Source organism: Chiloscyllium plagiosum, unplaced genomic scaffold (genome assembly GCF_037043375.1).
Source record: "Chiloscyllium plagiosum isolate Xiang-an unplaced genomic scaffold, Cpla_swu_hap1 HiC_scaffold_29, whole genome shotgun sequence".
NCBI classification, from domain to species: Eukaryota; Metazoa; Chordata; class Chondrichthyes; order Orectolobiformes; family Hemiscylliidae; genus Chiloscyllium; species Chiloscyllium plagiosum.
The window spans coordinates 1397376-1411508 of NW_028270167.1; the positions used below are offsets into that span (position 1 = coordinate 1397376).

At 43.8% G+C, this 14133-nt stretch overlaps 1 protein-coding gene across 8 annotated transcripts in view; it reads left to right on the top strand.

Moving 5' to 3' along the window:
* LOC122541134 (cilia- and flagella-associated protein HOATZ) overlaps positions 1-14133 on the top strand; it is a 61959-nt gene that overhangs the window by 15761 nt on the left and 32065 nt on the right. For 5 of the 8 annotated variants that reach the window (XM_087976298.1, XM_087976299.1, XM_087976300.1 and 2 more), the window contains exon 3: positions 246-316. The exons of the other annotated variants lie outside the window; for them this stretch is intronic. In XM_087976298.1, coding sequence (XP_087832424.1) covers positions 246-316 — 71 coding nt within the window. The remainder of the gene's footprint in view (positions 1-245; positions 317-14133) is intronic. 8 annotated transcript variants of the gene reach the window in all.

Below are 14133 nucleotides of genomic sequence, written 5' to 3' on the forward strand. Positions count from 1 at the left end.
GTATCCATGGCTGAGATGGACAGACTCTTAATCAAGGGAAGGTAAGAGAATCAGGGATTACAGGGTAAGTCAAGGAAGTGGTATTGAGGATTATTTGGTCAGCCATGTTCTCTTTGATTGTCCGAGCAGAATCGATGGACTGAATAGCTTACTTCTGCTCTTTGCCTTTTGTCACTGCATTTCATTGTAGTTCCTTATTTAAAGCTTTGAAATGGACGTCTTTTCAATCTTTTATTTCTAACCAGAATCTAAGCAACTCCTGATTGAAGCTCACATGCAGTTGAAAGCAGATGAAAAGGCAAGGTTATTAGAGAAGGTGAGTGTATGAAATGTAACGATAGCATTTTGTGGTGAGCTTTCTGACTATGTGCTTCGCCTTTGTACTGATTACTAGTAAGTTGCTGTACTGACACAATATGTCACAGAAAGCTAGTCAGGTGGTTTGGCCCACAATGAGATTCCAATGCTGTCCAAACTCTTCCTCTATATTTGTCCAAAAATTTGAGATTGTCTAAAATTCTGTTAATCTTATTACAGATTAGGCTGAGGCCTGTCTACTCATCACTGCTGTTTGTGTGACCGATGTTGAGTCTCATTTGGCAACAATTTTAAAATTCTCATTCTCAACTTCCACCTCTTCACAGACTCGCCCCTGTACATTTCAGTTAAATGCTCCTGATCTGTAACATCAACCATAATATGGTAGATTTTAGCATTCCAGTTTAGAGGAAGGAACCTGTCTGGGTCAGGAACAAGTTTGCATTCAGGGTAATTACAGAACAATTAGAGGCAAGCTACCTGGAATGAAGTTGGCAGACATTTGAGAAAATAGTCCAAGACTTCGGCAAAGATACATTCCAGTGAGAAAGAAATCTAGGAAGGGATGAACCAACCATAGTTAACCAGGGAAGCTAAGGACAACATCAAATGGAAAGAAGACATATATAATGTGGCAAATCTTAGTAATAAGCCAGAGGATTGGGAAAGTTCTAAAAATTGACACAAGTTGACCAAAATAATAATAATGAGTGTAAGCTTGCAAGTATTATCAAGATGGGCAGCAAGAGCTTCTTTAAATATATGAAAAGGAAAAGAAAGGGAAGTAGTAGATGGAAAATATTTAGATTTTCAGAACGCTTAAGATGTTAGTCTTCTGAATAAGATAATATTCCATGGTGTTGGAGAGAATATATTAGCATGGATAGGGGATTGGCTAAGTAACAGAAAGTTGGGATAAGGTGGGGGGTGGGGGGGTGGTATCTTTGGGAATGGCAACCTATAATGAGTGAAGGCCACAGGCATCAGAGCAGGGACCACGGTTATTTCCAATTTATGTTAATGAGTTGGGTGAAGGAAATGAATGTACAATAGCCAGTATTGCAAATGATACAAGTATAGGTGGGAAGGTAAGTGGTAAGGATGACTCAAAGTGACTGCAGAGAAATATGGACAAGTTAAGCAAGTGGCAAACATTTGGCAGACGGAACACAATGAGGAAAGATGTGAGGTTATGCACTTTTGAAGGAAGTATAGGGAATTGAGTGTTATTTAAATGGAGAAAGACAGTAGAAACCTTAAGCACAAGGGATTTGGGAATCCTCATGCATAAATCACAAAAGCTAGCATCCAAGTTATGTCAGTAATAGGAAGGCAAATGGAATTTTGGCCTTTATTTCAAAAGGAATGAAATATAAAAATTGAAAGTCTACCTAAAACTATATAAGACACTGGTCAGACCACAGCTGGAATAGTATGAACAATATTTAAGGAAAGACATACGGCATTGCATGCAGTCCACCAAGGATTCACTACTCTGATTCCAGGTGTGGAGGGACTGTTTTATGAGGAGAGGTTGAGTAGTTGGGCCTGTACTCCTCAGAGTTCAGAAGAATTAGAGGTGACCTTATTTAAACATATAAAATTCTTCGGGGACTTAAATAAAACCAAGAACTGTGGATAATGGAGATCTGAAACAAAAACAGAAAATGCTGGAGAAACTCTGCAGGTCTGGCAGCATCTGTGGGAAGAAAGCAGGGTTAGCATTTCAAATCTGCTGACACATGCATGTGGGGTGGGCTGATCCATCCTTCCAGATTTTTCACCCATCCCACATCCTGTTATGACATAGGTTGCTTTTTGCACAGTCACCCATTCTCATGTATTCCTAGGCCCATTTTCACATTATATGGATTGCATTCAGCATAGCTAACCCACTTCCTCAGTCTTAGCTTTTATTATCACTTATTCAGCTTTACTTCTCTACTTGCCTGCTATGTATAATCTCCCTAATCCTTTTACATCTCTCTGTCTCTGGGCTCTGTTTCTGACCATCTATTCTCCGCTCACCTCATCCCCCACTCCCAGCTCCCAATCCCTTCCCCCCAACTTTGGCTTCAGCATAAATACCATTTTTTCCTAGCTACTAACAGTTCTGATAAAGAGTCACTGGACCCAAAACGTTAACTCTGTGAAGACTACAGATGCTGGAGATGAGTCGAAGACTGCGGTGCTGGAAAAGTACAGCCAGTCAGGCAGCATCTGAGAAGCAGGAAAATCAACGTTTCGGGCATAAACCCTTCATCAGGAATTATGCTTATGGGCCAAGGGCACTGAAAGGTAAATGGGATGTAGGTGGTGCTGGGGGGAAGGTAGCTGGGAATGCGATAGGTTGATGAAGGTGGGGGTGAAGATGATAGATCGGTGCAGAGGGTGGAACAGATAGGTGGCAAGGAAGATGGACAGGTAGGACTGTTCAAGAGGGTAGTGCAGAGTTGGAAGGTTGGGACTGGGATTAGGTGGGGGGATAGGAAGTGAGGAAATTGGTGACATCCACATTGATCCCGTGGTTGGAGGATCCCAAGGTGGAAGATGAAGCGTTCTTCCTCCAGGCGTCAGGTGATTAGGGTTTGGTGATGGAGGAGGCCCAGGACTTGCATGTCCTTGGCAGAGTGGGAGGGGAAGTTAAAGTGTTCAGACACAGAGCAGTGGGGGTTAGTTAGTGCAAGTGTCCCAGCGATGTTCTCTGAAATGATCTGCAAGTTGGCATCCTGTCTCCCCAATATAGAGGAGGCCACAATGGATACAGTAGATGATGTGTGGAAGTACAGGTGAATTTCTGTTGGATGTGGAAGGATCCTTTGGGGCCTTGGATGAGGTGAGGGGGGGGGAGGCTTGGGTGCAGGTTTTGCATTTCTTGCGGTGGCAGGGAAAGGTGTCGGAAGTGGAGGGTGGAATTGTGGGGGGTGTGGACCTGACAAGGTAGTCGCAGAGGGAATGGTCTCTCTGATACTCAGATAGGGGTGGTGGGGTTTGTTTGTAGGTGGCGGAGGATGTTGCAATGTATCTGGATGTTGGTAGGAGGGAAGGTGAGGACTGGGGGGGGGGGGTTCTGTCCTTGTTGCGATTGGAGGGGTGGCTTTCCAGGGCAGAGGTATGGGAAGTGGAAGAGATGCACTGGAAAGAATCTTCAACCACGTGGGAGGGGAATTTGTGGTCTTTGAAGAAGGAGGCCATCTGGTGTGTTCTGTGGTGGAATTGGTCCTCGTGGGAGCAGATGTGGGAGAGGCAGAGGAATTTGGAATAAGGGATGGCATTTTTACAGGAGGCAGGGTGGGAGGAGGTGTCCTCTTTCAGCCATATCCTGAAGCTCTTCAGCCACGTCCAGAAGCAGACTCACTATCAAAGCAACATCTCCTTCCTCAGACATGGAAAAGTCCAACTTTCGCAGCTGCACCGGCACCATTCTCCACCTTTTCCTCCACCACATCGATGACTGTATCAGCGCTACCTCGTACTCCCATGAGGATGTTGAACAGTTCATCAACTTCACAAACATCTTTGACCTCGACCTTAAGTCCACCTAGACCATCTCGGACATCTCCTCCCCTTCCTGGATCTCTCCATCTCCATTTCCGGCAACCAAATCAATATGGACTTCTACTCCAAACCCACAGCTACCTGGACTACACCTCCTCCCACCCTGCCTCCTGTAAAAACGCCATCCCTTATTCCCAATTCCTCTGCCTCTGCCGCATCTGCTCCCAGGATAACCAGCCCCACCATGGAACATCCCAGGTGGCCTCCTTCTTCAAAGACCCCAATTTCCCCTCCCATGTGGTCGAAAATGCCCTCCAGCGCATCTCCTACACTTCCTGCACCTCTGCCCTTGAACCCCACCCCTCCAGCATCAACAAGAACAGACCCCCCCCCCCCCCGGTCTTCACCTTCCACCCTAACAACGTCCAGATACAGTGCATCATCCTTCGCCATTTCTGCCACCTACAAACAGATCCCACCACCAGAGATATATCCCCATCCCATCTGCATTCCTCAGAGACCATTCCTTCTGCGACTCCCTTGTTAGGTCCACGCCCCCATCCAACACACCTTCCATTCCTGGCACCTTCCTCTGCCAAGGCAAGAAGTGCAAAACCTGCACCCACATCCCCCATCATCTCCATTCAAGGTTCCAAAGGGATTTTCCTGTACTTCTACACACGTCATCTGTTGCACCCGATGTGGTCCACTCTACTTTGGGGGAGACAGGACGCCAATTTGTGGATCATTTCAGAGAACATCTCTGGGACACTCGTACTAACCAACCCCACTGCCCTGTGGCTCGAAGACTTTAACTACCCCTCCCACTCCACCAAAGACTTGCAGGCCCTGGGCCTCCTCCATTGCCAAACCCTAACTTATTTCTGCCTTGGGACGCTCCAACCACATGGGATCTATGTGGATTTCACCAGTTTCCTCATTTCCCCTCCCCCCACCTAATCCCAGTTCCAACCTTCAAACTCTGCACTACCCTCTTGAACAGTCCTACCTGTCCATCTTCCTTCCCACCTATCTGTTCCACCCTCTGCACCGATCTATCATCTTCACCCCCACCTTCATCTACCTATCATATTCCCAGCTACCTTCCCCCCAGCCCCACCCACGTCCCATTTATCTTTCAGCGCCCTTGGCCCACAAGTCACATTCCTGATGAAGGGCTTATGCCTGAAACATTGATTCTGCTGCTCCTCAATGCTGCTTGACCGGCTGTGTTTTTCCAGCACTACACACTTTAATTTTCTTCTTCCAGATGCTGCCAGACCTGCTGGATTTCTCCAGCAATTTTTGTGTTTGTTCTTAGGGGACTTGACAGGTTCAATACAGTTAGATTGTTTCTCCTTGTGGGAGAGTGAAGGACCAGAGGACATAATCTCAGAACAAGGGGTACTTATTTGAGACATAAGAGTTTTTTTTCTCTCAGAAGTGATGAACCTGTGAAATTCTTTACAGAAGAGGACTGTCGAAGCTCGGTTGCTATCTGACATAGATTTTTAATCAGTGAGGGATCAGGATTATAGTCAAAAGGCCGGGAAATTGAGTTGAGATTTATCAGATCAGCCATGATCTCATTAATGGTCTGAGTAAACTTATTGGGCTGAATAGTTTCTCTGTGTTCCTACATCTTATAAAATACACCTATATTAACACTAGCCCTGTTTTGGTTTGGTGTCAATTTTCATTTATTTATGACCCTGGGAAGTTTCTCTGGATGTTTTTCTACATTAAAAGCATGGTATGAAAGCAAGTTAATGCTGCTCCTAGGCCCTGCCTGCAATAGCAGGTGGTAAAAGCAGAAGCCAATGCACTTATTGTGTTGGTGCACTAACAGAAATCTCTGGCTGTGTCACTTACCTGCTCCTTTCTGTGACTGTCTCCAACTCTGCATGAAGTTCTTGGGGTACAGGATTGTTTTTTTTTGTATTTTACCTATTTATTAATGTGGAGGAGAGAAGTGCTTTTCCACATAAGCAATGATGCAGTTATGATCATGTCACTATGTCTTCTACATTTCATTTGCTGGAAAACCTTTTCACACGTACAAAAACCATTTCTTTGAAAGAGTCGTGTTTACTCTAATTGGATAACAGAATGCACAGAAAGCAGTTGAATTCATAATTTAAGGTTGTGCTTCCTGATCTTTGAGCAGCTTTTTATTCCAGTGCTTGTTTCAGTATCACATTATTTAAGCTGAAAATGAAAATGGTTGATCCAGAAGCACAAAGATATACAGCACAGAAACAGAGTCTTTGGTCTAACTTGTCCATGCAAACCAGATATCCTAAATTAATGAAGTCCCATTTGCCAGTGTTTGACCCAAATCTCTTATTATGAATCAGGCCAGACCCCGTCAAAACATTTCAAGAAAGTAGCCCGGATCCTAACTTTGCTAGCTGTTTTAAGCAGGTGCAGAGTGGATATTCCAGGAGTGATGCAGCTGGCCCAACCATTTAGTTTTAAACAAAACAGAATTTATTGGCAAGATTACCAAATGAAACACAAACAAAACAGAATACAGAATAACAACCTATCCGTAAACCCAACAGATTATCCCAGCTCAATGATGCTGTTAAAAATACTTGCACCAATCCGCATTAACACCCCTTTGCATAAAAAGGAAAAATCCAACACGTTCTTACAGGAGAGATGTCAGAGGCAGGGAGGATCAGCATGGACCTGTTTCTTTGGGTCTATCAGCTTGCTGCCTGACCTGCTGCGCTTTTCCAGCAACACATTTTCAGTTCTAGCAGCTTCTTAACTGACTGACTGCTTTCACTGAATTGTCAGACTGCTAAAACCAAACCAAACCTGAGAAAAGCTGAGCTGGGAGAACTGTCCCTTCCCCTTTCATTGTACAAGTGTTACTTTTAAACTTGAAAGCCTTTTGTCTGAAGCAGAATCTGTTAGCTACAATCAAATTGGCCCTAAAACCCTTCAAACCTAAACCTCTTGGAGTCTCTGCGTTTACAACCCCTCTGAGAAATAAAAACAAGGACAACACAACCTTGTTAAAGGAGCAGCAGCATCACACCCTCTAAACCCTTCCTATTCATGTCCTAGCCAGATGCTTTTAAATGTTGTTATTGTACCAGCCTCTACCACTTCCTCTGGCAGCTTATTCCAAATACGCACCACTCTCTGCTTGAAAATATTGCCTCTTAGATCCCTTTTAAATATAATTAGAATCCCTACAGTATGGAAACAGGCCCTTGGGTCCAACAAATCCACACCGGCCCTCTGAAGAGCAATCCAGTCAGACATATTAACCTACCCTATATTTACTCCTGGCTAATAATGTACACTATAGGCAATTTAGCATGGCCAATTCACCAAACATGCCCATCTTTGGACTGTGGGAGGAAACCCACGCGTAAACGGGGAGAATGTGCAAACACCACACAGACAGTTGCCCGAGGCTGGAATCGAGCCTCGGTCCCTGGCGCTGTGAGGCAGCAGTGCTAACCACTGAGCCACCGTGGTGCTAACCACTAAGCCCACTGCGACTTATTATTGTCTTTCAACTATTAACCACCACCAGACCTGTGCAACCAATTAGAAAACCCGTGTGGGCGGCACGGTGGTACAGTGGTTAGCACTGCTGCCTCGCAGCGTCAGAGATCCGGGTTCAATTCCCGCCTCAGGCGACTGACTGTGTGGAGTTTGCACGTTCTCCCCGTGTCTGCGTGGGTTTCCTCCGGGTGCTCCGGTTTCCTCCCACAAGTCCAAAAATGTGCAGGTCAGGTGAATTGGCCATGCTAAATTGCCCGTAGTGTTAGGTAAGGGGTAAATGTAGGGGTATGGGTGGGTTGCGCTTCGGCGGGGCGGTGTGGACTTGTTGGGCCGAAGGGCCTGTTTCCACACTGTAAGTAATCTAATCTAATCTAAAAGTAATCTAAAAAAAAAAAAAAAGCCCACTATTGGCATTGCGAACCATCAAACGTGAAGGGGTGGGGAGGGTTGGAAGGGGTGAGGGTTGGGGGGGAGGTGGGATAGGTAGGGAGAGTGGTACAGGACTAAATCAAACTGGAGTTGGGAGGAGAGATAAAGCACTGTATCCCCCTCCCCCTCCGGTACCCACCATCTCTCAAAGAATCAAGAGCATTGATGGATACCGTGTGCTCCCTCTTTAAGGACACCCAGGCATGAATCAGGTCTGCATTTTTTTCAATATCGGAAGTGCTGTCACACTAAATTGGGTCTGCTTGTTTTATATTGTCTAGATGTTTTTTCTGATCAGTTTGGTCAGAGGTGTTATTGCACACTACTACTGCATTGCAAGAGTATTTTCTGAGTCTGTTTTTAAAAAAAATGTATCCATAAGTGCTATCACACATAATTTGGTCTTTATTTTTGTTTATTTTAATATCCGGAAGTGCTATCATACACAATTGGTGTAGGAACTAGTTGGGTGAAGGGGAAGGAAGTATAGCAGTTTTAGTCAAAGGTAGTATCATTGCCCTTGAACAAGATGCAGGTCCTAAATTAGTATCTGGTTGGAGGTGAGAATCAAGAAGGGAACAATGATTTGGTATTTATTGTTGTCTATTTATTATAGAACAGTAAACATTCTGCAATGTGTGCCGGAGAACTTTCAGGAACTGCGTTTCCAGGAAAGGGGCTGTGCCTTCTGGCCCTAGAAAATGAGGCAGGCCAAGTGGAGAATGTCAGAATGGGGGCACATTTGGGAAATAGCAGTCATAACATAATAAGATTCAATATTAATATGGTAAAGGACAAAAATCAGTCAATGATTAAGATCCCAGACTGGATCTAAAAGTTGAACTGGAGAAAATTCATTGGTAACGCATTTTGGTAGATAAAAGAGTGGATGATAAATGGGAGAATTTCAAAAGAAAGGTGAATAGGGTGTGAGCTAGGCAGCTGAATTTCAAGGCAGAGAAATGTGAGGTAATACATTTTGGTAAAAGAAACATGGAGAGACAATGCTGACTGAATGGTATGATGTTGAGGGGAGTACAGTAACAGATGGACCTCAGGGTTCACGAGTGGAATTCTCTGAATGTGGTCAGGCAAGTTGAAACAGTTGTTAAGAAGGCTTAGAGGCTCCTTGGGTTTGTAAATAGATGTTTTAAATATAAAAGTAAGGAAGTGATGTCTGTAGAGAATTCAGAGGAGGTTGACAAGAATGATACCAGGAATGACCAATTTTAGCAAAGATTAGAGAAACTGAGCTTGTTCTCCTTGGAGCAGAGAAATTAAGGGTAAAGAAGGATATTCTGTTTCTACTTGTTGGTATATCAGTAGCTAGGGGGATCACAATTTCAAGATTGTCAGCAAGAGAGCTCGGAATGAGATGAGGAAAAACTACTCAGAGAGTTGTTAGTTTTGGAATAGGCTGCCTGGGAGAATGGTGGAAGTGGATTCCATAGGACATTTCAAAAGAGAGCTAGATATATATTTGAAAGTGATGAACTTAGAGTGTTTTGGAGATAGGACTGGAGAGTGTAACTAACTGACTAGCTATTTCAGGAGCTGGTACAGAAATGATGCGCCAAGTGTCCTTCTTCTGTCCTGTAAAGTTCTGTGATTCTATTAACCACTGCCAGTAATCACCCATGTAACCAATTAAATATTTACATGCAAAGCTCTGTTAAGGACAATGCAAACCATCAAAGGTGAGGGGGAGGTAGGGACAAAATCAAAATCAAAATAGAATTGGAGGAGGAGATAAGGCAGTCTATGCTCACAGCTGAATTACTTTCCCGCACTAAATCATTGGAACTTTCCTTTTCATTTTTGTTTAGCTCCGAACCACCGCCACCACCATAAGCTTTTAAACAAAATCAGCTTATTTAAAGATGTTATTACACACTTTTGGAGCAGTTGGGATTTGAACCATGGGCCTCCAAGTGTCTGCTTTATTATATTTTCTAATTTATCTGTACAGAAATGTTATTACACACACCTGGAACCAATGAGACCTGAACCCAGACCTCCTGGTGAAGTAATTCCACAGAGACAAGTATCCTTTGCCAAGTCACCCTTTATTTACACACGTACAGTCCTTTACTTTAGTACTGCCTCATTCAGAGTCAGCTACCAGAATGTCAGCATCTCTGACACTCCCCTATTTTATATGTCAGCCAGGGCTCCATCTTTGAACCAGATTAACAGTCCCAATTAGCCCTGGTTCAGAGGCAGGGACGCTACCACCACACCACAAAAGCCGTCTGGGTTTGCTTTTTTTTCTTCTTTTTTCTCAGAAGTGCTATCACACAATACTGAGCAACTTTGCCACCAAATGCACCCTGGCTTTTCTTTTTGTTTTTTACTCATTTTAACCAGCACCAGTGATCACCTGAATAGCCAATTCATATTTACAAGCATTACAGCTTAAGGACACGTGTCTGCTTAATATTTTTTAAAAATTTTTTACTTAACCTCATTTCTAGTCAACCTGTTCAGAGATGTTATACTCAGCTCTGGAGCAGGTGGGACTTAAACTTGGGTGTCCTGGTCCAGTAGTAGGGACATTACCTCTGCATCACAAGAGGGCTTCTAAAGTAAAGTGAACGGCATTCCTGGGTGGTTTTGAGCCTCCAACTGTCTGGTTAACGGCTGAATGTGCTGACCCACTGTGTCACAGAGACTGCTAACAGAGACCTTTATTTTTTATTTAACCTAATTTTTCTAGTCAACTTGTTCAGAGACATTATTACACATCTCTGGAGCAGATGGGACTTGAACCCAGACCCAACCCCTTACGATGACATCATTTTTCAGGTTACTAGTTCCGGCTGGGTAGACCATTGCCCGTTACCATGGAAAGTCATTCGCAACAGACTTTATAAGGCGATTAATTAGTGATTCCCAAGGACCTTGTAGGGTTTATCACAACAAGACTGATGCTGATCTTGCATTAAAATCATAAAATAAAAATAATCTTGAATTTAGCCTGCGGTATGTGAGAAGATCTCCTCGTTGAAGTGCTAACAGGTCAAGGGACTCTGATTGGAAACGTTAAAAAAAAACAATTTTAAGAGTGAATGATTTTTTGGAATTTGTAAATGTAAAAGTTATTCTGATGGTGATGCATCTCCTCTAACACATTACACAGTATAAAACAATGTGCATTTCCAAGTTGTAAATGGTCTAAGAACAAGAACTGTAGAACAAGTGAACAGCCAACAGGAAGTGGTTGACAGGAACCTTGCTAGATTCTTGTGTCAGCACCTGCTAGTTTTCAAATTTCTGCAGAGCAGTGTTGTAGACATAAAGCCTTGACCTCTTTCACTGAGAAACTGCCTGTGGTTTTTAAGCTGTTTCCTGCAGTAGCTGGAAGGTGACTGGGAAATGAGATTTTGGTGTCTGTAGCCAAGTAGATAAGAGAACTTATTTCTCTCCATATGTCATAGAGTCATAGAGATGTACAGCATGGAAACTGACCCTTCGGTCCAACCTGTCCATGCTGACCAGATATCCCAACCCAATCTAGTCCCACCTGCCAGCACCCAGCCCATATCCCTCCAAACCCTTCCTATTCATATACCCATCCAAATGCGCCTTAAATGTTGCAATTGTACCAGCCTCCACCACATCCTCTGGCAGCTCATTCCATACATGTACCACCCTCTGCGTGAAAATGTTGCCCCTTAGGTCTCTTTTATATCTTTCCCCTCTCACCCTAAACCTATGCCCTCTAGTTCTGGTTCCCTGACCCCAGGGAAAAGACTTTGTCTATTTATCCTATCCATGCCCCTCATAATTTTGTAAACCTCTATAAGGTCACCCCTCAGCCTCCGACACTCCAGGGAAAAAAGCCCCAGCCTGTTCAGCCTCTCCCTGTAGCTCAGATCCTCCAACCTTGGCAACATCCTTGTAAATCCTTTCTGAACCCTTCCAAGTTTCACAACATCTTTCCGATAGGAAGGAGACCAGAATTGCACGCAATATTCCAACAGTGGCCTAACCAATGTCCTGTACAGCCGCAACATGACCTCCCAACTCCTGTACTCAATACTCTGACCAATAAAGGAAAGCATACCAAACGCCTTCTTCACTATCCTATCTACCTGCGACACCACTTTCAAGGAGCTATGAACCTGCACTCCAAGGTCTCTTTGTTCAGCAACACTCCCTAGGACCTTACCATAAAGTGTATAAGTCCTGCTAAGATTTGCTTTCCCAAAATGCAGCATTTCGCATTTATCTGAATTAAACTCCATCTGCCTCTTCTCAGCCCATTGGCCCATCTGGTCCAGATCCTGTTGTAGTCTGAGGTAACCCTCTTCACTGTCCACTACAACTCCAAATTTGGTGTCACCTGCAAACTTACTAACTGTACCTCTTATGCTCGCATCCAAATCATTTATGTAAATGACAAAAAGTAGAGGACCCAGCACCGATCCTTGTGGCACTCCACTGGTCACAGGCCTCCAGTCTGAAAAACAACCCTCCACCACCACCCTCTGTCTTCTTCCTTTGAGCCAGTTCTGTATCCAATTGGCTAGTTCTCCCTGTATTCCATGAGATCTAACCTTGCTAATCAGTCTCTCATGGGGAACCTTGCCGAACGCCTTACTGAAGTCCATATAAATCACATCTACTGCTCTGCCCTCATCAATCTTCTTTGTTACTTCTTCAAAAAACCCAATCAAGTTTGTGAGACATGATTTCCCACGCACAAAGCCATGTTGACTATTCCGAATCAGTCCTTGCCTTTCCAAATACATGTACATCCTGTCCCTCAGGATTCCCTCCAACAACTTGCCCACCACCGAGGTCAGGTTCACCGGTCTGTAGTTCCCTGGCTTGTCTTTACCACCCTTCTTAAACAGTGGCACCACATTTGCCAACCTCCAGTCTTCCGGCATCTCACCTGTGACTATCGATGATAAAATATCTCAGCAAGAGGCCCAGCAATCACTTCTCTTGCTTCCCACAGAGTTCTCAGGTACACCTCATCAGGTCCTGAGGATTTATCCACTTTTAACCTTTTCAAGGCATCCAGCACTTCCTCCTCTGTAATCTGGACATTTTGCAAGATGTCACCATCTATTTCCCTACAGTCTATATCTTCCATATCCTTTTCCACAGTAAATACTGATGCAAAATATTCATTTAGTACCTCCCCCAGTTTCTGTGGTTCCACACAAAGGCCGCCTTGCTGATCTTTGAGGGGCCCTATTCTCTCCCGAGTTACCCTTTTGTCCTTAATATATTTGTAAAAACCTTTTGGATTCTCCTTAATTCTATTTGCCAAAGCTATCTCATGTCCCCATTTTGTCCTCCTGATTTCCCTCTTAAGTATGTTCCTACTTTCTTTATACTCTTCTAAGGATTCAATCGATCTATCCTGTCTATACCTGACATATGCTTCCTTCTTTTTCTTAACCAAACTCTCAATTGTTTTAGTCATCCAGCATTCCCTATACCTACAGCCTTCCCTTTCACCCTGACAGGAATATACTTTCTCTGGATTCTTGTTATCTCATTTCTGAAGGCTTCCCTTTTTCCAACCGTCCCTTTACCTGCGAACATCTGCCTCCAATGAGCTTTTGAAAGTTCTTGCCTAATACTGTCGAAATTGGCCTTTCTCCAATTTAGAACTTCAACTTTTAGATCTGGTCTATCCTTTTCCATCACTATTTTAAAACGAATAGAATTATGGTCGCTGGCCCCAAAGTGCTCCCCCACTGACTCCTCAGTCACCTGCCCTGCCTTATTCCCCAAGAGTAGGTCAAGTTTTGCACCTTCTCTAGTAGGTACATCCACAAACTGAATCAGAAAATTGTCTTGTACACACTTAACAAATTCCTCTCCATCTAAACCTTTAACACTATAGCAGTCCCAGTCGATGTTTTGAAAAATTAAAATCCCCTACCATAACTACCCTATTATTCTTACAGATAACTGAGGTCTCCTTACAAGTTTGTTCCTCATTTTCTCTCTGACTATTGGGGGGTTTATAATACAATACCAATAAGGGGATCATCCCTTTCTTATTTCTCAGTTCCACCCAAATAATTTCCCTGGATGTATTTCCAGGAATATCCTCCCTCAGCACAGCTGTAATGCTATCCCTTATCAAAAATGCCACTCCCCCTCCTCTCTTGCCTCCCTTTCTATCCTTCCTGTAGCATTTGTATCCTGGAATATTAAGCTGCCAGTCCTGCCCATCCCTGAGTCATGTTTCCGTAATTGCTATGATATCTCAGTCCCATGTTCCTAACCATGCTCTGAGTTCATCTGCCTTCCCTGTTAGGCCCCTTGCATCGAAATAAATGCAGTTTATTTTATTAGTCCTACCTTGTCCCTGTCTGCCCTGACTGTTTGACT